General features: G+C 42.3%; 1 protein-coding gene and 1 long non-coding RNA gene across 2 annotated transcripts; both read right to left on the bottom strand.

Moving 5' to 3' along the window:
- Window positions 1–9,322: 9,322 nt before the first annotated feature.
- On the bottom strand, window positions 9,323–23,229 carry LOC124002286. Its single transcript, XM_046309662.1, has 54 exons — window positions 23,161–23,229; window positions 22,949–23,078; window positions 22,419–22,537; window positions 22,148–22,315; window positions 21,732–21,931; window positions 21,512–21,624; window positions 21,220–21,326; window positions 20,918–21,094; window positions 20,583–20,791; window positions 20,388–20,482; window positions 20,189–20,217; window positions 19,998–20,019; window positions 19,870–19,897; window positions 19,682–19,766; window positions 19,394–19,540; window positions 19,100–19,311; window positions 18,886–18,989; window positions 18,653–18,771; window positions 18,387–18,554; window positions 17,971–18,170; window positions 17,751–17,863; window positions 17,459–17,565; window positions 17,157–17,333; window positions 16,822–17,030; window positions 16,627–16,721; window positions 16,428–16,456; window positions 16,237–16,258; window positions 16,109–16,136; window positions 15,921–16,005; window positions 15,634–15,780; window positions 15,340–15,551; window positions 15,126–15,229; window positions 14,893–15,011; window positions 14,623–14,790; window positions 14,207–14,406; window positions 13,987–14,099; window positions 13,695–13,801; window positions 13,393–13,569; window positions 13,058–13,266; window positions 12,863–12,957; window positions 12,663–12,691; window positions 12,472–12,493; window positions 12,344–12,371; window positions 12,156–12,240; window positions 11,869–12,015; window positions 11,575–11,786; window positions 11,361–11,464; window positions 11,128–11,246; window positions 10,859–11,026; window positions 10,443–10,642; window positions 10,223–10,335; window positions 9,931–10,037; window positions 9,629–9,805; window positions 9,323–9,502 (listed from the first exon to the last, which is right to left on the bottom strand). Exons 1-54 carry the CDS (start codon window positions 23,227–23,229, stop codon window positions 9,323–9,325), a joined length of 6,708 nt encoding a protein of 2,235 aa, XP_046165618.1.
- Window positions 23,230–23,266: 37 nt separating this feature from the next.
- Window positions 23,267–24,392, bottom strand: LOC124001273. Its single transcript, XR_006832766.1, has 7 exons — window positions 24,350–24,392; window positions 24,155–24,249; window positions 23,955–23,983; window positions 23,764–23,785; window positions 23,636–23,663; window positions 23,448–23,532; window positions 23,267–23,307 (listed from the first exon to the last, which is right to left on the bottom strand). It is a non-coding gene; the product is annotated as an uncharacterized LOC124001273 (long non-coding RNA).
- Window positions 24,393–24,595: the final 203 nt, after the last annotated feature.

Raw genomic sequence — 24,595 nt, 5'->3', positions numbered from 1 at the left:
TAAGCAGATGACTTCAATGGATTGGCCCAGAGAAGTGTGTATGTTTTTGTGCTTTCCAGAACCATTTATTACCTGATGAGTCATTTCTTGAAAGGAATGGATAGATGTAATGAGTGAAGATCACTCGTTGTTGCTCTCTGTCCATGGAGGCTGATTGGTTGCTTAGAGCCTCAATGCTGAAAGAGAACAGAGCCCATGTTACCTATGTTATCTCGACTTCTTATTCAATTGTAGGCATATCACCAGTTGTATTGACGATGGCATTGGGTATCATGGCTTTACATACACAATTTGGTAGGTCAGACAACTGAAGTTCTTTGAGCTGAGACAGGAGAGGAAATTCCTAGATGGAGATGACAAGAATGGACGGAGCATCTTCTGGAACAACTTGTCAACGAAACTGGCGTTGTTCAGCTGTGCATTCATGAAGTTGTTGAGTTTGACATCTCCAATGGCATCAAGGACATTTGGCATAGCTGGACTGCTGGTGTTGGGGTTCTGGAAAGGTATAAACAGATGTGTATTGACAAAATCCACACATATTGCCAACATTTTGTTGTAATTCTGGGATTCAACATACCATGCTGGAGTAATCCAGAAGAGCCTGGTCCAGAATAGCAGCATTGTTTTGGAAGAACAGCTTCCACATTTCTGTTGAGTAAGTCTTTTTGCTGGACAATTGGCAATTCAGGATCGTCACCAAGTTGTCCGCTGACAGAAGGGTTGTCTTAAAAAAAGAATGCAGGGACGTGAACCAAATTAGACAACTGTGACATCAACATGAGTAACATCAATAAAGAAGATGAGGACGAGAGAAATGTATCTGTTGCTACTGACAACATTTAGTGGTGAATTGAAAAAGCTTACTGAGGAACAGGCATATTCAGAGATGTTGAAATTGCAAAGGGATTCATTGAGATTCCCAATCGACATTTGTTGCTTCAGTTGTGTGCTGTAGGAAACGGTAATGAAAAATACATTATTAGTTTACAAATGATACCCTGTGTGTCTCAATGTCTTACAACCTGCACTGTGCAAGACAGCACTGAACCCACCTGTTAAATCCAGCACAAAGTTGTTTCTCTGCAAAAGAGAACATAAAAACAATAGTTCTTCAGACACAAATCATAAATTGCCAATCTGATTCAAGAAAATGTCAATTGCACAGCTGGCATCAACTTACCATTGACCAATGTTTCTTTGCACTATATGGGGGCAAATAATATTGTTACCAGTGTGAAATTAAATGAGAAAACAAAAGAGATGCTTTGGCTTTCTGAACAATGCCACAATGCAGATACCAGATGCATGACCTTTCCCATATCGTAAACAAAAGGTCTATTTGAAATAAGATCCCACTCAGAGAGTACTTACCACAATTAAAGCTGGAGGCCTTGAGCAACCTTTGAGGGGGATAATTTAAATAAGGTCAGTCAATCAACGGGAAGATTTGGGAGCATATGAGTTAGCAAAATAACAGAATGCCTTTTTGGAGATTTTTAAAATGTTCTATAAATGCTGGGCTCAGATGATACAGTGTCTGTTGTTGAAAAATAGCAGTTTATCACATACGTTGGAATGTCTTCATCAGTGCATCCAAGCTTGACTTTACACCCTGTGAGAGGTGAGGCGGAAGAGATTCCAAACTTTGGTCGAGACCCGTAAATCTGAGAGAAAAAGGAAAGAGACATTAGTGCAGTCTTTTGTCAATCTGTACTTTACGAGGCAGTCCCTTGTATGTTTGTTTGGGGTGAAGTAGTCTCTTACATGGCATTGTAGGATTCACAGGTGATGTTTAGCGGGATATCAAGCAATCTGCCAGGATGGAAGCTGGCCAGCAGAACAACCAGATTGACTTGGAACCACAGCTGGAAGTCTTTTGGCTCAAAAACGTCGAATTTGGGAGCAAGAGCCATCAAGGTCAGGTCTAGCATTGTGTCTCTTACGGCTGTGTTTGTGATGATAGTGATGTTTTCCTGGAAAATAAATGGTTCATGGTTTAGGAGGACATCCATTCATCCTGATTGTTTTGTCAGATGACTTTGTCGAGAGCCAGGTCTCACTGTACAAAGTCCATTCCAGCCAGAGAGTGATGTACTGACCTGCTTGGTGACTTCAACAAAAGTCACAAAGAACTCATTGAGCTGCTCTTCCCTTGGAGATTCCAGCAAGCTGATGAAAACGTTCTTCACAAGAGTCTCATTCTCCAGAGCGCCAGTGCTTGGGTCCAGTATCAATTCAGCTTTCTGGTTTGGTGAGAGGGAGTCTAGAACTGCCACCTGGGGAGAAGAAGACAACAGAATACAATGCATTAGCCCTCTAAATAGCCATAATTCCACACATGAGCAGTGTCAAACTAGTACATTCTGGCCATGCAAAGAACACTGGCAAACAATTGTTTTACCCCTGAGATGTTGAAGTCTTTGAGATCCGAATAGGTTGTGTACTCGGAGTATGACCCCAGGTTGATTGCAAGCCAGTCATTGTCATCGTGGATGTCCTGCCTGCAAGCTAAAAGACATGTATGGCCGTTTTGGTTATTGAAAAGTGGAGTACATTGATGTTATATTCAATAGACAAGGAAGCAGCATGCCAACTGTTCACTCCTTTCAAACAAAGCACGCTTCATCCAGCATAGGCGATGAAGAATCAAACAGAAAGCCAATGAGCACAACAACCTGCTTGGTGAGCCATACCTGGTCCATTGATAGGTGCACAGATTTCCTCAGGTATTTCAGCAGGACTCTTGCGATTCCTTCTCTTCTATCCTGAGTCATTTCAGGGAAAGCTCTGTCCATTCCATTTACACTGTAAATGGGAAAAGATACACTCATGACGCTTCCACCCCACATTTGCAATAGATTTTAGTCATCGAATCCATGGCTAATTTTAGCAGGAAGTTGGCCCCTACTCACATGACTTGGTAGTTGGTGCAGTTGACGTTTGAGGTAGCAATGGTGAGCATGACTTCATTAAAACTGGGGAGGATGGGAATCAGCTTTACTTCGAACCATGCAATCCAGTCCAGCGTTTCGAACTCTGGGAATTGAAGGCTGATGATGTTGAACGTCTGATTCATCATCACATCTCTCACGGCTGGATGGATGTCAGGAATCTGTTGAAACACATGACCAGAGTTCCTCAACACTGCACAACTCATCACGGCATTCCATCTAGCTTTGCCGGTAATAAATGAAAGTAGAAGATTGATAGGTTGCTCGTTGCTCATTTGTTGTCCTTCACTATCCACAAAGGGAGACACAGGAAGACATGGGGATTGCTATTTGTCAAGATGAAATCATGCAGTTTGTTTATCTCAAAAGTGCATTACCTCTTCCTTTGCGGTCAGTTGCGTCAGAAACTCGTCAACATTTTTGAAAGCGTCTCCTTCCTCCAGCCGCGTAAACACAAGTTTAATGTCATCTGTGTCATTCAATGCCCCGGAGGTCAATGTCAATTGTGCCACTTGGGTTGGGGTAAGCAGCGACAGTGATTCCTTCTACAAATAGAAAAAGAAAAAGAAAGGTGGCACATGTCAGTGAGTGGCACGGTAATGTTATTGAGGGGATAACCATCCAGACAAACACCTAGGAAACTTACGCTGGAGAAGTGGGGATTAAGGACTTGTAACTCCTGCAGTTCTGCAAAAACAGAAAAGATGCCAAAGTTCCTCTGGAGCCAGTCCATGCTTCCACTGGTGTTTGAGACACAGCCGGGATCTGAAACAAAAGCAGAGTTAAACAAATGGACTTTAAGTTCCCCTAAGCAGATGACTTCAATGGATTGGCCCAGAGAAGTGTGTATGTTTTTGTGCTTTCCAGAACCATTTATTACCTGATGAGTCATTTCTTGAAAGGAATGGATAGATGTAATGAGTGAAGATCACTCGTTGTTGCTCTCTGTCCATGGAGGCTGATTGGTTGCTTAGAGCCTCAATGCTGAAAGAGAACAGAGCCCATGTTACCTATGTTATCTCGACTTCTTATTCAATTGTAGGCATATCACCAGTTGTATTGACGATGGCATTGGGTATCATGGCTTTACATACACAATTTGGTAGGTCAGACAACTGAAGTTCTTTGAGCTGAGACAGGAGAGGAAATTCCTAGATGGAGATGACAAGAATGGACGGAGCATCTTCTGGAACAACTTGTCAACGAAACTGGCGTTGTTCAGCTGTGCATTCATGAAGTTGTTGAGTTTGACATCTCCAATGGCATCAAGGACATTTGGCATAGCTGGACTGCTGGTGTTGGGGTTCTGGAAAGGTATAAACAGATGTGTATTGACAAAATCCACACATATTGCCAACATTTTGTTGTAATTCTGGGATTCAACATACCATGCTGGAGTAATCCAGAAGAGCCTGGTCCAGAATAGCAGCATTGTTTTGGAAGAACAGCTTCCACATTTCTGTTGAGTAAGTCTTTTTGCTGGACAATTGGCATTTCAGGATCGTCACCAAGTTGTCCGCTGACAGAAGGGTTGTCTTAAAAAAAAGAATGCAGGGACGTGAACCAAATTAGACAACTGTGACATCAACATGAGTAACATCAATAAAGAAGATGAGGACGAGAGAAATGTATCTGTTGCTACTGACAACATTTAGTGGTGAATTGAAAAAGCTTACTGAGGAACAGGCATATTCAGAGATGTTGAAATTGCAAAGGGATTCATTGAGATTCCCAATCGACATTTGTTGCTTCAGTTGTGTGCTGTAGGAAACGGTAATGAAAAATACATTATTAGTTTACAAATGATACCCTGTGTGTCTCAATGTCTTACAACCTGCACTGTGCAAGACAGCACTGAACCCACCTGTTAAATCCAGCACAAAGTTGTTTCTCTGCAAAAGAGAACATAAAAACAATAGTTCTTCAGACACAAATCATAAATTGCCAATCTGATTCAAGAAAATGTCAATTGCACAGCTGGCATCAACTTACCATTGACCAATGTTTCTTTGCACTATATGGGGGCAAATAATATTGTTACCAGTGTGAAATTAAATGAGAAAACAAAAGAGATGCTTTGGCTTTCTGAACAATGCCACAATGCAGATACCAGATGCATGACCTTTCCCATATCGTAAACAAAAGGTCTATTTGAAATAAGATCCCACTCAGAGAGTACTTACCACAATTAAAGCTGGAGGCCTTGAGCAACCTTTGAGGGGGATAATTTAAATAAGGTCAGTCAATCAACGGGAAGATTTGGGAGCATATGAGTTAGCAAAATAACAGAATGCCTTTTTGGAGATTTTTAAAATGTTCTATAAATGCTGGGCTCAGATGATACAGTGTCTGTTGTTGAAAAATAGCAGTTTATCACATACGTTGGAATGTCTTCATCAGTGCATCCAAGCTTGACTTTACACCCTGTGAGAGGTGAGGCGGAAGAGATTCCAAACTTTGGTCGAGACCCGTAAATCTGAGAGAAAAAGGAAAGAGACATTAGTGCAGTCTTTTGTCAATCTGTACTTTACGAGGCAGTCCCTTGTATGTTTGTTTGGGGTGAAGTAGTCTCTTACATGGCATTGTAGGATTCACAGGTGATGTTTAGCGGGATATCAAGCAATCTGCCAGGATGGAAGCTGGCCAGCAGAACAACCAGATTGACTTGGAACCACAGCTGGAAGTCTTTTGGCTCAAAAACGTCGAATTTGGGAGCAAGAGCCATCAAGGTCAGGTCTAGCATTGTGTCTCTTACGGCTGTGTTTGTGATGATAGTGATGTTTTCCTGGAAAATAAATGGTTCATGGTTTAGGAGGACATCCATTCATCCTGATTGTTTTGTCAGATGACTTTGTCGAGAGCCAGGTCTCACTGTACAAAGTCCATTCCAGCCAGAGAGTGATGTACTGACCTGCTTGGTGACTTCAACAAAAGTCACAAAGAACTCATTGAGCTGCTCTTCCCTTGGAGATTCCAGCAAGCTGATGAAAACGTTCTTCACAAGAGTCTCATTCTCCAGAGCGCCAGTGCTTGGGTCCAGTATCAATTCAGCTTTCTGGTTTGGTGAGAGGGAGTCTAGAACTGCCACCTGGGGAGAAGAAGACAACAGAATACAATGCATTAGCCCTCTAAATAGCCATAATTCCACACATGAGCAGTGTCAAACTAGTACATTCTGGCCATGCAAAGAACACTGGCAAACAATTGTTTTACCCCTGAGATGTTGAAGTCTTTGAGATCCGAATAGGTTGTGTACTCGGAGTATGACCCCAGGTTGATTGCAAGCCAGTCATTGTCATCGTGGATGTCCTGCCTGCAAGCTAAAAGACATGTATGGCCGTTTTGGTTATTGAAAAGTGGAGTACATTGATGTTATATTCAATAGACAAGGAAGCAGCATGCCAACTGTTCACTCCTTTCAAACAAAGCACGCTTCATCCAGCATAGGCGATGAAGAATCAAACAGAAAGCCAATGAGCACAACAACCTGCTTGGTGAGCCATACCTGGTCCATTGATTAGGTGCACAGATTTCCTCAGGTATTTCAGCAGGACTCTTGCGATTCCTTCTCTTCTATCCTGAGTCATTTCAGGGAAAGCTCTGTCCATTCCATTTACACTGTAAATGGGAAAAGATACACTCATGACGCTTCCACCCCACATTTGCAATAGATTTTAGTCATCGAATCCATGGCTAATTTTAGCAGGAAGTTGGCCCCTACTCACATGACTTGGTAGTTGGTGCAGTTGACGTTTGAGGTAGCAATGGTGAGCATGACTTCATTAAAACTGGGGAGGATGGGAATCAGCTTTACTTCGAACCATGCAATCCAGTCCAGCGTTTCGAACTCTGGGAATTGAAGGCTGATGATGTTGAACGTCTGATTCATCATCACATCTCTCACGGCTGGATGGATGTCAGGAATCTGTTGAAACACATGACCAGAGTTCCTCAACACTGCACAACTCATCACGGCATTCCATCTAGCTTTGCCGGTAATAAATGAAAGTAGAAGATTGATAGGTTGCTCGTTGCTCATTTGTTGTCCTTCACTATCCACAAAGGGAGACACAGGAAGACATGGGGATTGCTATTTGTCAAGATGAAATCATGCAGTTTGTTTATCTCAAAAGTGCATTACCTCTTCCTTTGCGGTCAGTTGCGTCAGAAACTCGTCAACATTTTTGAAAGCGTCTCCTTCCTCCAGCCGCGTAAACACAAGTTTAATGTCATCTGTGTCATTCAATGCCCCGGAGGTCAATGTCAATTGTGCCACTTGGGTTGGGGTAAGCAGCGACAGTGATTCCTTCTACAAATAGAAAAAGAAAAAAGAAAGGTGGCACATGTCAGTGAGTGGCACGGTAATGTTATTGAGGGGATAACCATCCAGACAAACACCTAGGAAACTTACGCTGGAGAAGTGGGGATTAAGGACTTGTAACTCCTGCAGTTCTGCAAAAACAGAAAAGATGCCAAAGTTCCTCTGGAGCCAGTCCATGCTTCCACTGGTGTTTGAGACACAGCCGGGATCTGAAACAAAAGCAGAGTTAAACAAATGGACTTTAAGTTCCCTAAGCAGATGACTTCAATGGATTGGCCCAGAGAAGTGTGTATGTTTTTGTGCTTTCCAGAACCATTTATTACCTGATGAGTCATTTCTTGAAAGGAATGGATAGATGTAATGAGTGAAGATCACTCGTTGTTGCTCTCTGTCCATGGAGGCTGATTGGTTGCTTAGAGCCTCAATGCTGAAAGAGAACAGAGCCCATGTTACCTATGTTATCTCGACTTCTTATTCAATTGTAGGCATATCACCAGTTGTATTGACGATGGCATTGGGTATCATGGCTTTACATACACAATTTGGTAGGTCAGACAACTGAAGTTCTTTGAGCTGAGACAGGAGAGGAAATTCCTAGATGGAGATGACAAGAATGGACGGAGCATCTTCTGGAACAACTTGTCAACGAAACTGGCGTTGTTCAGCTGTGCATTCATGAAGTTGTTGAGTTTGACATCTCCAATGGCATCAAGGACATTTGGCATAGCTGGACTGCTGGTGTTGGGGTTCTGGAAAGGTATAAACAGATGTGTATTGACAAAATCCACACATATTGCCAACATTTTGTTGTAATTCTGGGATTCAACATACCATGCTGGAGTAATCCAGAAGAGCCTGGTCCAGAATAGCAGCATTGTTTTGGAAGAACAGCTTCCACATTTCTGTTGAGTAAGTCTTTTTGCTGGACAATTGGCATTTCAGGATCGTCACCAAGTTGTCCGCTGACAGAAGGGTTGTCTTAAAAAAAGAATGCAGGGACGTGAACCAAATTAGACAACTGTGACATCAACATGAGTAACATCAATAAAGAAGATGAGGACGAGAGAAATGTATCTGTTGCTACTGACAACATTTAGTGGTGAATTGAAAAAGCTTACTGAGGAACAGGCATATTCAGAGATGTTGAAATTGCAAAGGGATTCATTGAGATTCCCAATCGACATTTGTTGCTTCAGTTGTGTGCTGTAGGAAACGGTAATGAAAAATACATTATTAGTTTACAAATGATACCCTGTGTGTCTCAATGTCTTACAACCTGCACTGTGCAAGACAGCACTGAACCCACCTGTTAAATCCAGCACAAAGTTGTTTCTCTGCAAAAGAGAACATAAAAACAATAGTTCTTCAGACACAAATCATAAATTGCCAATCTGATTCAAGAAAATGTCAATTGCACAGCTGGCATCAACTTACCATTGACCAATGTTTCTTTGCACTATATGGGGGCAAATAATATTGTTACCAGTGTGAAATTAAATGAGAAAACAAAAGAGATGCTTTGGCTTTCTGAACAATGCCACAATGCAGATACCAGATGCATGACCTTTCCCATATCGTAAACAAAAGGTCTATTTGAAATAAGATCCCACTCAGAGAGTACTTACCACAATTAAAGCTGGAGGCCTTGAGCAACCTTTGAGGGGGATAATTTAAATAAGGTCAGTCAATCAACGGGAAGATTTGGGAGCATATGAGTTAGCAAAATAAGAAGAATGCCTTTTTGGAGATTTTTAAAATGTTCTATAAATGCTGGGCTCAGATGATACAGTGTCTGTTGTTGAAAAATAGCAGTTTATCACATACGTTGGAATGTCTTCATCAGTGCATCCAAGCTTGACTTTACACCCTGTGAGAGGTGAGGCGGAAGAGATTCCAAACTTTGGTCGAGACCCGTAAATCTGAGAGAAAAAGGAAAGAGACATTAGTGCAGTCTTTTGTCAATCTGTACTTTACGAGGCAGTCCCTTGTATGTTTGTTTGGGGTGAAGTAGTCTCTTACATGGCATTGTAGGATTCACAGGTGATGTTTAGCGGATATCAAGCAATCTGCCAGGATGGAAGCTGGCCAGCAGAACAACCAGATTGACTTGGAACCACAGCTGGAAGTCTTTTGGCTCAAAAACGTCGAATTTGGGAGCAAGAGCCATCAAGGTCAGGTCTAGCATTGTGTCTCTTACGGCTGTGTTTGTGATGATAGTGATGTTTTCCTGGAAAATAAATGGTTCATGGTTTAGGAGGACATCCATTCATCCTGATTGTTTTGTCAGATGACTTTGTCGAGAGCCAGGTCTCACTGTACAAAGTCCATTCCAGCCAGAGAGTGATGTACTGACCTGCTTGGTGACTTCAACAAAAGTCACAAAGAACTCATTGAGCTGCTCTTCCCTTGGAGATTCCAGCAAGCTGATGAAAACGTTCTTCACAAGAGTCTCATTCTCCAGAGCGCCAGTGCTTGGGTCCAGTATCAATTCAGCTTTCTGGTTTGGTGAGAGGGAGTCTAGAACTGCCACCTGGGGAGAAGAAGACAACAGAATACAATGCATTAGCCCTCTAAATAGCCATAATTCCACACATGAGCAGTGTCAAACTAGTACATTCTGGCCATGCAAAGAACACTGGCAAACAATTGTTTTACCCCTGAGATGTTGAAGTCTTTGAGATCCGAATAGGTTGTGTACTCGGAGTATGACCCCAGGTTGATTGCAAGCCAGTCATTGTCATCGTGGATGTCCTGCCTGCAAGCTAAAAGACATGTATGGCCGTTTTGGTTATTGAAAAGTGGAGTACATTGATGTTATATTCAATAGACAAGGAAGCAGCATGCCAACTGTTCACTCCTTTCAAACAAAGCACGCTTCATCCAGCATAGGCGATGAAGAATCAAACAGAAAGCCAATGAGCACAACAACCTGCTTGGTGAGCCATACCTGGTCCATTGATTAGGTGCACAGATTTCCTCAGGTATTTCAGCAGGACTCTTGCGATTCCTTCTCTTCTATCCTGAGTCATTTCAGGGAAAGCTCTGTCCATTCCATTTACACTGTAAATGGGAAAAGATACACTCATGACGCTTCCACCCCACATTTGCAATAGATTTTAGTCATCGAATCCATGGCTAATTTTAGCAGGAAGTTGGCCCCTACTCACATGACTTGGTAGTTGGTGCAGTTGACGTTTGAGGTAGCAATGGTGAGCATGACTTCATTAAAACTGGGGAGGATGGGAATCAGCTTTACTTCGAACCATGCAATCCAGTCCAGCGTTTCGAACTCTGGGAATTGAAGGCTGATGATGTTGAACGTCTGATTCATCATCACATCTCTCACGGCTGGATGGATGTCAGGAATCTGTTGAAACACATGACCAGAGTTCCTCAACACTGCACAACTCATCACGGCATTCCATCTAGCTTTGCCGGTAATAAATGAAAGTAGAAGATTGATAGGTTGCTCGTTGCTCATTTGTTGTCCTTCACTATCCACAAAGGGAGACACAGGAAGACATGGGGATTGCTATTTGTCAAGATGAAATCATGCAGTTTGTTTATCTCAAAAGTGCATTACCTCTTCCTTTGCGGTCAGTTGCGTCAGAAACTCGTCAACATTTTTGAAAGCGTCTCCTTCCTCCAGCCGCGTAAACACAAGTTTAATGTCATCTGTGTCATTCAATGCCCCGGAGGTCAATGTCAATTGTGCCACTTGGGTTGGGGTAAGCAGCGACAGTGATTCCTTCTACAAATAGAAAAAGAAAAAAAAAGGTGGCACATGTCAGTGAGTGGCACGGTAATGTTATTGAGGGGATAACCATCCAGACAAACACCTAGGAAACTTACGCTGGAGAAGTGGGGATTAAGGACTTGTAACTCCTGCAGTTCTGCAAAAACAGAAAAGATGCCAAAGTTCCTCTGGAGCCAGTCCATGCTTCCACTGGTGTTTGAGACACAGCCGGGATCTGAAACAAAAGCAGAGTTAAACAAATGGACTTTAAGTTCCCTAAGCAGATGACTTCAATGGATTGGCCCAGAGAAGTGTGTATGTTTTTGTGCTTTCCAGAACCATTTATTACCTGATGAGTCATTTCTTGAAAGGAATGGATAGATGTAATGAGTGAAGATCACTCGTTGTTGCTCTCTGTCCATGGAGGCTGATTGGTTGCTTAGAGCCTCAATGCTGAAAGAGAACAGAGCCCATGTTACCTATGTTATCTCGACTTCTTATTCAATTGTAGGCATATCACCAGTTGTATTGACGATGGCATTGGGTATCATGGCTTTACATACACAATTTGGTAGGTCAGACAACTGAAGTTCTTTGAGCTGAGACAGGAGAGGAAATTCCTAGATGGAGATGACAAGAATGGACGGAGCATCTTCTGGAACAACTTGTCAACGAAACTGGCGTTGTTCAGCTGTGCATTCATGAAGTTGTTGAGTTTGACATCTCCAATGGCATCAAGGACATTTGGCATAGCTGGACTGCTGGTGTTGGGGTTCTGGAAAGGTATAAACAGATGTGTATTGACAAAATCCACACATATTGCCAACATTTTGTTGTAATTCTGGGATTCAACATACCATGCTGGAGTAATCCAGAAGAGCCTGGTCCAGAATAGCAGCATTGTTTTGGAAGAACAGCTTCCACATTTCTGTTGAGTAAGTCTTTTTGCTGGACAATTGGCATTTCAGGATCGTCACCAAGTTGTCCGCTGACAGAAGGGTTGTCTTAAAAAAAGAATGCAGGGACGTGAACCAAATTAGACAACTGTGACATCAACATGAGTAACATCAATAAAGAAGATGAGGACGAGAGAAATGTATCTGTTGCTACTGACAACATTTAGTGGTGAATTGAAAAAGCTTACTGAGGAACAGGCATATTCAGAGATGTTGAAATTGCAAAGGGATTCATTGAGATTCCCAATCGACATTTGTTGCTTCAGTTGTGTGCTGTAGGAAACGGTAATGAAAAATACATTATTAGTTTACAAATGATACCCTGTGTGTCTCAATGTCTTACAACCTGCACTGTGCAAGACAGCACTGAACCCACCTGTTAAATCCAGCACAAAGTTGTTTCTCTGCAAAAGAGAACATAAAAACAATAGTTCTTCAGACACAAATCATAAATTGCCAATCTGATTCAAGAAAATGTCAATTGCACAGCTGGCATCAACTTACCATTGACCAATGTTTCTTTGCACTATATGGGGGCAAATAATATTGTTACCAGTGTGAAATTAAATGAGAAAACAAAAGAGATGCTTTGGCTTTCTGAACAATGCCACAATGCAGATACCAGATGCATGACCTTTCCCATATCGTAAACAAAAGGTCTATTTGAAATAAGATCCCACTCAGAGAGTACTTACCACAATTAAAGCTGGAGGCCTTGAGCAACCTTTGAGGGGGATAATTTAAATAAGGTCAGTCAATCAACGGGAAGATTTGGGAGCATATGAGTTAGCAAAATAAGAAAGAATGCCTTTTTGGAGATTTTTAAAATGTTCTATAAATGCTGGGCTCAGATGATACAGTGTCTGTTGTTGAAAAATAGCAGTTTATCACATACGTTGGAATGTCTTCATCAGTGCATCCAAGCTTGACTTTACACCCTGTGAGAGGTGAGGCGGAAGAGATTCCAAACTTTGGTCGAGACCCGTAAATCTGAGAGAAAAAGGAAAGAGACATTAGTGCAGTCTTTTGTCAATCTGTACTTTACGAGGCAGTCCCTTGTATGTTTGTTTGGGGTGAAGTAGTCTCTTACATGGCATTGTAGGATTCACAGGTGATGTTTAGCGGGATATCAAGCAATCTGCCAGGATGGAAGCTGGCCAGCAGAACAACCAGATTGACTTGGAACCACAGCTGGAAGTCTTTTGGCTCAAAAACGTCGAATTTGGGAGCAAGAGCCATCAAGGTCAGGTCTAGCATTGTGTCTCTTACGGCTGTGTTTGTGATGATAGTGATGTTTTCCTGGAAAATAAATGGTTCATGGTTTAGGAGGACATCCATTCATCCTGATTGTTTTGTCAGATGACTTTGTCGAGAGCCAGGTCTCACTGTACAAAGTCCATTCCAGCCAGAGAGTGATGTACTGACCTGCTTGGTGACTTCAACAAAAGTCACAAAGAACTCATTGAGCTGCTCTTCCCTTGGAGATTCCAGCAAGCTGATGAAAACGTTCTTCACAAGAGTCTCATTCTCCAGAGCGCCAGTGCTTGGGTCCAGTATCAATTCAGCTTTCTGGTTTGGTGAGAGGGAGTCTAGAACTGCCACCTGGGGAGAAGAAGACAACAGAATACAATGCATTAGCCCTCTAAATAGCCATAATTCCACACATGAGCAGTGTCAAACTAGTACATTCTGGCCATGCAAAGAACACTGGCAAACAATTGTTTTACCCCTGAGATGTTGAAGTCTTTGAGATCCGAATAGGTTGTGTACTCGGAGTATGACCCCAGGTTGATTGCAAGCCAGTCATTGTCATCGTGGATGTCCTGCCTGCAAGCTAAAAGACATGTATGGCCGTTTTGGTTATTGAAAAGTGGAGTACATTGATGTTATATTCAATAGACAAGGAAGCAGCATGCCAACTGTTCACTCCTTTCAAACAAAGCACGCTTCATCCAGCATAGGCGATGAAGAATCAAACAGAAAGCCAATGAGCACAACAACCTGCTTGGTGAGCCATACCTGGTCCATTGATTAGGTGCACAGATTTCCTCAGGTATTTCAGCAGGACTCTTGCGATTCCTTCTCTTCTATCCTGAGTCATTTCAGGGAAAGCTCTGTCCATTCCATTTACACTGTAAATGGGAAAAGATACACTCATGACGCTTCCACCCCACATTTGCAATAGATTTTAGTCATCGAATCCATGGCTAATTTTAGCAGGAAGTTGGCCCCTACTCACATGACTTGGTAGTTGGTGCAGTTGACGTTTGAGGTAGCAATGGTGAGCATGACTTCATTAAAACTGGGGAGGATGGGAATCAGCTTTACTTCGAACCATGCAATCCAGTCCAGCGTTTCGAACTCTGGGAATTGAAGGCTGATGATGTTGAACGTCTGATTCATCATCACATCTCTCACGGCTGGATGGATGTCAGGAATCTGTTGAAACACATGACCAGAGTTCCTCAACACTGCACAACTCATCACGGCATTCCATCTAGCTTTGCCGGTAATAAATGAAAGTAGAAGATTGATAGGTTGCTCGTTGCTCATTTGTTGTCCTTCACTATCCACAAAGGGAGACACAGGAAGACATGGGGATTGCTATTTGTCAAGATGAAATCATGCAGTTTGTTTATCTCAAAAGTGCATTACCTCTTCCTTTGCGGTCAGTTGCGTCAGAAACTCGTCAACATTTTTGAAAGCGTCTCCTTCCTCCAGCCGCGTAAACACAAGTTTAATGTCATCTGTGTCATTCAATGCCCCGGAGGTCAATGTCAATTGTGCCACTTGGGTTGGGGTAAGCAGCGACAGTGATTCCTTCTACAAATAGAAAAAGAAAAAAGAAAGGTGGCACATGTCAGTGAGTGGCACGGTAATGTTATTGAGGGGATAACCATCCAGACAAACACCTAGGAAACTTACGCTGGAGAAGTGGGGATTAAGGACTTGTAACTCCTGCAGTTCTGCAAAAACAGAAAAGATGCCAAAGTTCCTCTGGAGCCAGTCCATGCTTCCACTGGTGTTTGAGACACAGCCGGGATCTGAAACAAAAGCAGAGTTAAACAAATGGACTTTAAGTTCCCTAAGCAGATGACTTCAATGGATTGGCCCAGAGAAGTGTGTATGTTTTTGTGCTTTCCAGAACCATTTATTACCTGATGAGTCATTTCTTGAAAGGAATGGATAGATGTAATGAGTGAAGATCACTCGTTGTTGCTCTCTGTCCATGGAGGCTGATTGGTTGCTTAGAGCCTCAATGCTGAAAGAGAACAGAGCCCATGTTACCTATGTTATCTCGACTTCTTATTCAATTGTAGGCATATCACCAGTTGTATTGACGATGGCATTGGGTATCATGGCTTTACATACACAATTTGGTAGGTCAGACAACTGAAGTTCTTTGAGCTGAGACAGGAGAGGAAATTCCTAGATGGAGATGACAAGAATGGACGGAGCATCTTCTGGAACAACTTGTCAACGAAACTGGCGTTGTTCAGCTGTGCATTCATGAAGTTGTTGAGTTTGACATCTCCAATGGCATCAAGGACATTTGGCATAGCTGGACTGCTGGTGTTGGGGTTCTGGAAAGGTATAAACAGATGTGTATTGACAAAATCCACACATATTGCCAACATTTTGTTGTAATTCTGGGATTCAACATACCATGCTGGAGTAATCCAGAAGAGCCTGGTCCAGAATAGCAGCATTGTTTTGGAAGAACAGCTTCCACATTTCTGTTGAGTAAGTCTTTTTGCTGGACAATTGGCATTTCAGGATCGTCACCAAGTTGTCCGCTGACAGAAGGGTTGTCTTAAAAAAAGAATGCAGGGACGTGAACCAAATTAGACAACTGTGACATCAACATGAGTAACATCAATAAAGAAGATGAGGACGAGAGAAATGTATCTGTTGCTACTGACAACATTTAGTGGTGAATTGAAAAAGCTTACTGAGGAACAGGCATATTCAGAGATGTTGAAATTGCAAAGGGATTCATTGAGATTCCCAATCGACATTTGTTGCTTCAGTTGTGTGCTGTAGGAAACGGTAATGAAAAATACATTATTAGTTTACAAATGATACCCTGTGTGTCTCAATGTCTTACAACCTGCACTGTGCAAGACAGCACTGAACCCACCTGTTAAATCCAGCACAAAGTTGTTTCTCTGCAAAAGAGAACATAAAAACAATAGTTCTTCAGACACAAATCATAAATTGCCAATCTGATTCAAGAAAATGTCAATTGCACAGCTGGCATCAACTTACCATTGACCAATGTTTCTTTGCACTATATGGGGGCAAATAATATTGTTACCAGTGTGAAATTAAATGAGAAAACAAAAGAGATGCTTTGGCTTTCTGAACAATGCCACAATGCAGATACCAGATGCATGACCTTTCCCATATCGTAAACAAAAGGTCTATTTGAAATAAGATCCCACTCAGAGAGTACTTACCACAATTAAAGCTGGAGGCCTTGAGCAACCTTTGAGGGGATAATTTAAATAAGGTCAGTCAATCAACGGGAAGATTTGGGAGCATATGAGTTAGCAAAATAAGAAAGAATGCCTTTTTGGAGATTTTTAAAATGTTCTATAAATGCTGGGCTCAGATGATACAGTGTCTGTTGTTGAAAAATAGCAGTTTATCACATACGTTGGAATGTCTTCATCAGTGCATCCAAGCTTGACTTTACACCCTGTGAGAGGTGAGGCGGAAGAGATTCCAAACTTTGGTCGAGACCCGTAAATCTGAGAGAAAAAGGAAAGAGACATTAGTGCAGTCTTTTGTCAATCTGTACTTTACGAGGCAGTCCCTTGTATGTTTGTTTGGGGTGAAGTAGTCTCTTACATGGCATTGTAGGATTCACAGGTGATGTTTAGCGGGATATCAAGCAATCTGCCAGGATGGAAGCTGGCCAGCAGAACAACCAGATTGACTTGGAACCACAGCTGGAAGTCTTTTGGCTCAAAAACGTCGAATTTGGGAGCAAGAGCCATCAAGGTCAGGTCTAGCATTGTGTCTCTTACGGCTGTGTTTGTGATGATAGTGATGTTTTCCTGGAAAATAAATGGTTCATGGTTTAGGAGGACATCCATTCATCCTGATTGTTTTGTCAGATGACTTTGTCGAGAGCCAGGTCTCACTGTACAAAGTCCATTCCAGCCAGAGAGTGATGTACTGACCTGCTTGGTGACTTCAACAAAAGTCACAAAGAACTCATTGAGCTGCTCTTCCCTTGGAGATTCCAGCAAGCTGATGAAAACGTTCTTCACAAGAGTCTCATTCTCCAGAGCGCCAGTGCTTGGGTCCAGTATCAATTCAGCTTTCTGGTTTGGTGAGAGGGAGTCTAGAACTGCCACCTGGGGAGAAGAAGACAACAGAATACAATGCATTAGCCCTCTAAATAGCCATAATTCCACACATGAGCAGTGTCAAACTAGTACATTCTGGCCATGCAAAGAACACTGGCAAACAATTGTTTTACCCCTGAGATGTTGAAGTCTTTGAGATCCGAATAGGTTGTGTACTCGGAGTATGACCCCAGGTTGATTGCAAGCCAGTCATTGTCATCGTGGATGTCCTGCCTGCAAGCTAAAAGACATGTATGGCCGTTTTGGTTATTGAAAAGTGGAGTACATTGATGTTATATTCAATAGACAAGGAAGCAGCATGCCAACTGTTCACTCCTTTCAAACAAAGCACGCTTCATCCAGCATAGGCGATGAAGAATCAAACAGAAAGCCAATGAGCACAACAACCTGCTTGGTGAGCCATACCTGGTCCATTGATTAGGTGCACAGATTTCCTCAGGTATTTCAGCAGGACTCTTGCGATTCCTTCTCTTCTATCCTGAGTCATTTCAGGGAAAGCTCTGTCCATTCCATTTACACTGTAAATGGGAAAAGATACACTCATGACGCTTCCACCCCACATTTGCAATAGATTTTAGTCATCGAATCCATGGCTAATTTTAGCAGGAAGTTGGCCCCTACTCACATGACTTGGTAGTTGGTGCAGTTGACGTTTGAGGTAGCAATGGTGAGCATGACTTCATTAAAACTGGGGAGGATGGGAATCAGCTTTACTTCGAACCATGCAATCCAGTCCAGCGTTTCGAACTCTGGGAATTGAAGGCTGATGATGTTGAACGTCTGATTCATCATCACATCTCTCACGGCTGGATGGATGTCAGGAATCTGTTGAAACACATGACCAGAGTTCCTCAACACTGCACAACTCATCACGGCATTCCATCTAGCTTTGCCGGTAATAAATGAAAGTAGAAGATTGATAGGTTGCTCGTTGCTCATTTGTTGTCCTTCACTATCCACAAAGGGAGACACAGGAAGACATGGGGATTGCTATTTGTCAAGATGAAATCATGCAGTTTGTTTATCTCAAAAGTGCATTACCTCTTCCTTTGCGGTCAGTTGCGTCAGAAACTCGTCAACATTTTTGAAAGCGTCTCCTTCCTCCAGCCGCGTAAACACAAGTTTAATGTCATCTGTGTCATTCAATGCCCCGGAGGTCAATGTCAATTGTGCCACTTGGGTTGGGGTAAGCAGCGACAGTGATTCCTTCTACAAATAGAAAAAAAAGAAAGGTGGCACTAGTCAGTGAGATGCACGGTAATGTTATTGAGGGGATAACCATCCAGACAAACACCTAGGAAACTTACGCTGGAGAAGTGGGGATTAAGGACTTGTAACTCCTGCAGTTCTGCAAAAACAGAAAAGATGCCAAAGTTCCTCTGGAGCCAGTCCATGCTTCCACTGGTGTTTGAGACACAGCCGGGATCTGAAACAAAAGCAGAGTTAAACAAATGGACTTTAAGTTCCCTAAGCAGATGACTTCAATGGATTGGCCCAGAGAAGTGTGTATGTTTTTGTGCTTTCCAGAACCATTTATTACCTGATGAGTCATTTCTTGAAAGGAATGGATAGATGTAATGAGTGAAGATCACTCGTTGTTGCTCTCTGTCCATGGAGGCTGATTGGTTGCTTAGAGCCTCAATGCTGAAAGAGAACAGAGCCCATGTTACCTATGTTATCTCGACTTCTTATTCAATTGTAGGCATATCACCAGTTGTATTGACGATGGCATTGGGTATCATGGCTTTACATACACAATTTGGTAGGTCTGACAACTGAAGTTCTTTGAGCTGAGACAGGAGAGGAAATTCCTAGATGGAGATGCCAAGAATGGACGGAGCATCTTCTGGAACAACTTGTCAACGAAACTGGCGTTGTTCAGCTGTGCATTCATGAAGTTGTTGAGTTTGACATCTCCAATGGCATCAAGGACATTTGGCATAGCTGGACTGCTGGTGTTGGGGTTCTGGAAAGGTATAAACAGATGTGTATTGACAAAATCCACACATATTGCCAACATTTTGTTGTAATTCTGGGATTCAACATACCATGCTGGAGTAATCCAGAAGAGCCTGGTCCAGAATAGCAGCATTGTTTTGGAAGAACAGCTTCCACATTTCTGTTGAGTAAGTCTTTTTGCTGGACAATTGGCATTTCAGGATCGTCACCAAGTTGTCCGCTGACAGAAGGGTTGTCTTAAAAAAAAGAATGCAGGGACGTGAACCAAATTAGACAACTGTGACATCAACATGAGTAACATCAATAAAGAAGATGAGGACGAGAGAAATGTATCTGTTGCTACTGACAACATTTAGTGGTGAATTGAAAAAGCTTACTGAGGAACAGGCATATTCAGAGATGTTGAAATTGCAAAGGGATTCATTGAGATTCCCAATCGACATTTGTTGCTTCAGTTGTGTGCTGTAGGAAACGGTAATGAAAAATACATTATTAGTTTACAAATGATACCCTGTGTGTCTCAATGTCTTACAACCTGCACTGTGCAAGACAGCACTGAACCCACCTGTTAAATCCAGCACAAAGTTGTTTCTCTGCAAAAGAGAACATAAAAACAATAGTTCTTCAGACACAAATCATAAATTGCCAATCTGATTCAAGAAAATGTCAATTGCACAGCTGGCATCAACTTACCATTGACCAATGTTTCTTTGCACTATATGGGGGCAAATAATATTGTTACCAGTGTGAAATTAAATGAGAAAACAAAAGAGATGCTTTGGCTTTCTGAACAATGCCACAATGCAGATACCAGATGCATGACCTTTCCCATATCGTAAACAAAAGGTCTATTTGAAATAAGATCCCACTCAGAGAGTACTTACCACAATTAAAGCTGGAGGCCTTGAGCAACCTTTGAGGGGGATAATTTAAATAAGGTCAGTCAATCAACGGGAAGATTTGGGAGCATATGAGTTAGCAAAATAAGAAAGAATGCCTTTTTGGAGATTTTAAAATGTTCTATAAATGCTGGGCTCAGATGATACAGTGTCTGTTGTTGAAAAATAGCAGTTTATCACATACGTTGGAATGTCTTCATCAGTGCATCCAAGCTTGACTTTACACCCTGTGAGAGGTGAGGCGGAAGAGATTCCAAACTTTGGTCGAGACCCGTAAATCTGAGAGAAAAAGGAAAGAGACATTAGTGCAGTCTTTTGTCAATCTGTACTTTACGAGGCAGTCCCTTGTATGTTTGTTTGGGGTGAAGTAGTCTCTTACATGGCATTGTAGGATTCACAGGTGATGTTTAGCGGGATATCAAGCAATCTGCCAGGATGGAAGCTGGCCAGCAGAACAACCAGATTGACTTGGAACCACAGCTGGAAGTCTTTTGGCTCAAAAACGTCGAATTTGGGAGCAAGAGCCATCAAGGTCAGGTCTAGCATTGTGTCTCTTACGGCTGTGTTTGTGATGATAGTGATGTTTTCCTGGAAAATAAATGGTTCATGGTTTAGGAGGACATCCATTCATCCTGATTGTTTTGTCAGATGACTTTGTCGAGAGCCAGGTCTCACTGTACAAAGTCCATTCCAGCCAGAGAGTGATGTACTGACCTGCTTGGTGACTTCAACAAAAGTCACAAAGAACTCATTGAGCTGCTCTTCCCTTGGAGATTCCAGCAAGCTGATGAAAACGTTCTTCACAAGAGTCTCATTCTCCAGAGCGCCAGTGCTTGGGTCCAGTATCAATTCAGCTTTCTGGTTTGGTGAGAGGGAGTCTAGAACTGCCACCTGGGGAGAAGAAGACAACAGAATACAATGCATTAGCCCTCTAAATAGCCATAATTCCACACATGAGCAGTGTCAAACTAGTACATTCTGGCCATGCAAAGAACACTGGCAAACAATTGTTTTACCCCTGAGATGTTGAAGTCTTTGAGATCCGAATAGGTTGTGTACTCGGAGTATGACCCCAGGTTGATTGCAAGCCAGTCATTGTCATCGTGGATGTCCTGCCTGCAAGCTAAAAGACATGTATGGCCGTTTTGGTTATTGAAAAGTGGAGTACATTGATGTTATATTCAATAGACAAGGAAGCAGCATGCCAACTGTTCACTCCTTTCAAACAAAGCACGCTTCATCCAGCATAGGCGATGAAGAATCAAACAGAAAGCCAATGAGCACAACAACCTGCTTGGTGAGCCATACCTGGTCCATTGATTAGGTGCACAGATTTCCTCAGGTATTTCAGCAGGACTCTTGCGATTCCTTCTCTTCTATCCTGAGTCATTTCAGGGAAAGCTCTGTCCATTCCATTTACACTGTAAATGGGAAAAGATACACTCATGACGCTTCCACCCCACATTTGCAATAGATTTTAGTCATCGAATCCATGGCTAATTTTAGCAGGAAGTTGGCCCCTACTCACATGACTTGGTAGTTGGTGCAGTTGACGTTTGAGGTAGCAATGGTGAGCATGACTTCATTAAAACTGGGGAGGATGGGAATCAGCTTTACTTCGAACCATGCAATCCAGTCCAGCGTTTCGAACTCTGGGAATTGAAGGCTGATGATGTTGAACGTCTGATTCATCATCACATCTCTCACGGCTGGATGGATGTCAGGAATCTGTTGAAACACATGACCAGAGTTCCTCAACACTGCACAACTCATCACGGCATTCCATCTAGCTTTGCCGGTAATAAATGAAAGTAGAAGATTGATAGGTTGCTCGTTGCTCATTTGTTGTCCTTCACTATCCACAAAGGGAGACACAGGAAGACATGGGGATTGCTATTTGTCAAGATGAAATCATGCAGTTTGTTTATCTCAAAAGTGCATTACCTCTTCCTTTGCGGTCAGTTGCGTCAGAAACTCGTCAACATTTTTGAAAGCGTCTCCTTCCTCCAGCCGCGTAAACACAAGTTTAATGTCATCTGTGTCATTCAATGCCCCGGAGGTCAATGTCAATTGTGCCACTTGGGTTGGGGTAAGCAGCGACAGTGATTCCTTCTACAAATAGAAAAAGTAAAAAAGAAAGGTGGCACATGTCAGTGAGTGGCACGGTAATGTTATTGAGGGGATAACCATCCAGACAAACACCTAGGAAACTTACGCTGGAGAAGTGGGGATTAAGGACTTGTAACTCCTGCAGTTCTGCAAAAACAGAAAAGATGCCAAAGTTCCTCTGGAGCCAGTCCATGCTTCCACTGGTGTTTGAGACACAGCCGGGATCTGAAACAAAAGCAGAGTTAAACAAATGGACTTTAAGTTCCCCTAAGCAGATGACTTCAATGGATTGGCCCAGAGAAGTGTGTATGTTTTTGTGCTTTCCAGAACCATTTATTACCTGATGAGTCATTTCTTGAAAGGAATGGATAGATGTAATGAGTGAAGATCACTCGTTGTTGCTCTCTGTCCATGGAGGCTGATTGGTTGCTTAGAGCCTCAATGCTGAAAGAGAACAGAGCCCATGTTACCTATGTTATCTCGACTTCTTATTCAATTGTAGGCATATCACCAGTTGTATTGACGATGGCATTGGGTATCATGGCTTTACATACACAATTTGGTAGGTCAGACAACTGAAGTTCTTTGAGCTGAGACAGGAGAGGAAATTCCTAGATGGAGATGACAAGAATGGACGGAGCATCTTCTGGAACAACTTGTCAACGAAACTGGCGTTGTTCAGCTGTGCATTCATGAAGTTGTTGAGTTTGACATCTCCAATGGCATCAAGGACATTTGGCATAGCTGGACTGCTGGTGTTGGGGTTCTGGAAAGGTATAAACAGATGTGTATTGACAAAATCCACACATATTGCCAACATTTTGTTGTAATTCTGGGATTCAACATACCATGCTGGAGTAATCCAGAAGAGCCTTGTCCAGAATAGCAGCATTGTTTTGGAAGAACAGCTTCCACATTTCTGCTGAGTAAGTCTTTTTGCTGGACAATTGGCAATTCAGGATCGTCACCAAGTTGTCCGCTGACAGAAGGGTTGTCTTAAAAAAAGAATGCAGGGACGTGAACCAAATTAGACAACTGTGACATCAACATGAGTAACATCAATAAAGAAGATGAGGACGAGAGAAATGTATCTGTTGCTACTGACAACATTTAGTGGTGAATTGAAAAAGCTTACTGAGGAACAGGCATATTCAGAGATGTTGAAATTGCAAAGGGATTCATTGAGATTCCCAATCGACATTTGTTGCTTCAGTTGTGTGCTGTAGGAAACGGTAATGAAAAATACATTATTAGTTTACAAATGATACCCTGTGTGTCTCAATGTCTTACAACCTGCACTGTGCAAGACAGCACTGAACCCACCTGTTAAATCCAGCACAAAGTTGTTTCTCTGCAAAAGAGAACATAAAAACAATAGTTCTTCAGACACAAATCATAAATTGCCAATCTGATTCAAGAAAATGTCAATTGCACAGCTGGCATCAACTTACCATTGACCAATGTTTCTTTGCACTATATGGGGGCAAATAATATTGTTACCAGTGTGAAATTAAATGAGAAAACAAAAGAGATGCTTTGGCTTTCTGAACAATGCCACAATGCAGATACCAGATGCATGACCTTTCCCATATCGTAAACAAAAGGTCTATTTGAAATAAGATCCCACTCAGAGAGTACTTACCACAATTAAAGCTGGAGGCCTTGAGCAACCTTTGAGGGGGATAATTTAAATAAGGTCAGTCAATCAACGGGAAGATTTGGGAGCATATGAGTTAGCAAAATAAGAAAGAATGCCTTTTTGGAGATTTTTAAAATGTTCTATAAATGCTGGGCTCAGATGATACAGTGTCTGTTGTTGAAAAATAGCAGTTTATCACATACGTTGGAATGTCTTCATCAGTGCATCCAAGCTTGACTTTACACCCTGTGAGAGGTGAGGCGGAAGAGATTCCAAACTTTGGTCGAGACCCGTAAATCTGAGAGAAAAAGGAAAGAGACATTAGTGCAGTCTTTTGTCAATCTGTACTTTACGAGGCAGTCCCTTGTATGTTTGTTTGGGGTGAAGTAGTCTCTTACATGGCATTGTAGGATTCACAGGTGATGTTTAGCGGGATATCAAGCAATCTGCCAGGATGGAAGCTGGCCAGCAGAACAACCAGATTGACTTGGAACCACAGCTGGAAGTCTTTTGGCTCAAAAACGTCGAATTTGGGAGCAAGAGCCATCAAGGTCAGGTCTAGCATTGTGTCTCTTACGGCTGTGTTTGTGATGATAGTGATGTTTTCCTGGAAAATAAATGGTTCATGGTTTAGGAGGACATCC

This window comes from Oncorhynchus gorbuscha, linkage group LG17, assembly GCF_021184085.1.
Source record: "Oncorhynchus gorbuscha isolate QuinsamMale2020 ecotype Even-year linkage group LG17, OgorEven_v1.0, whole genome shotgun sequence".
Classification (NCBI taxonomy): Eukaryota; Metazoa; Chordata; class Actinopteri; order Salmoniformes; family Salmonidae; genus Oncorhynchus; species Oncorhynchus gorbuscha.
Note: the sequence above shows the minus strand (reverse complement) of the source record. Positions and strands in the feature narration are given on the sequence as shown.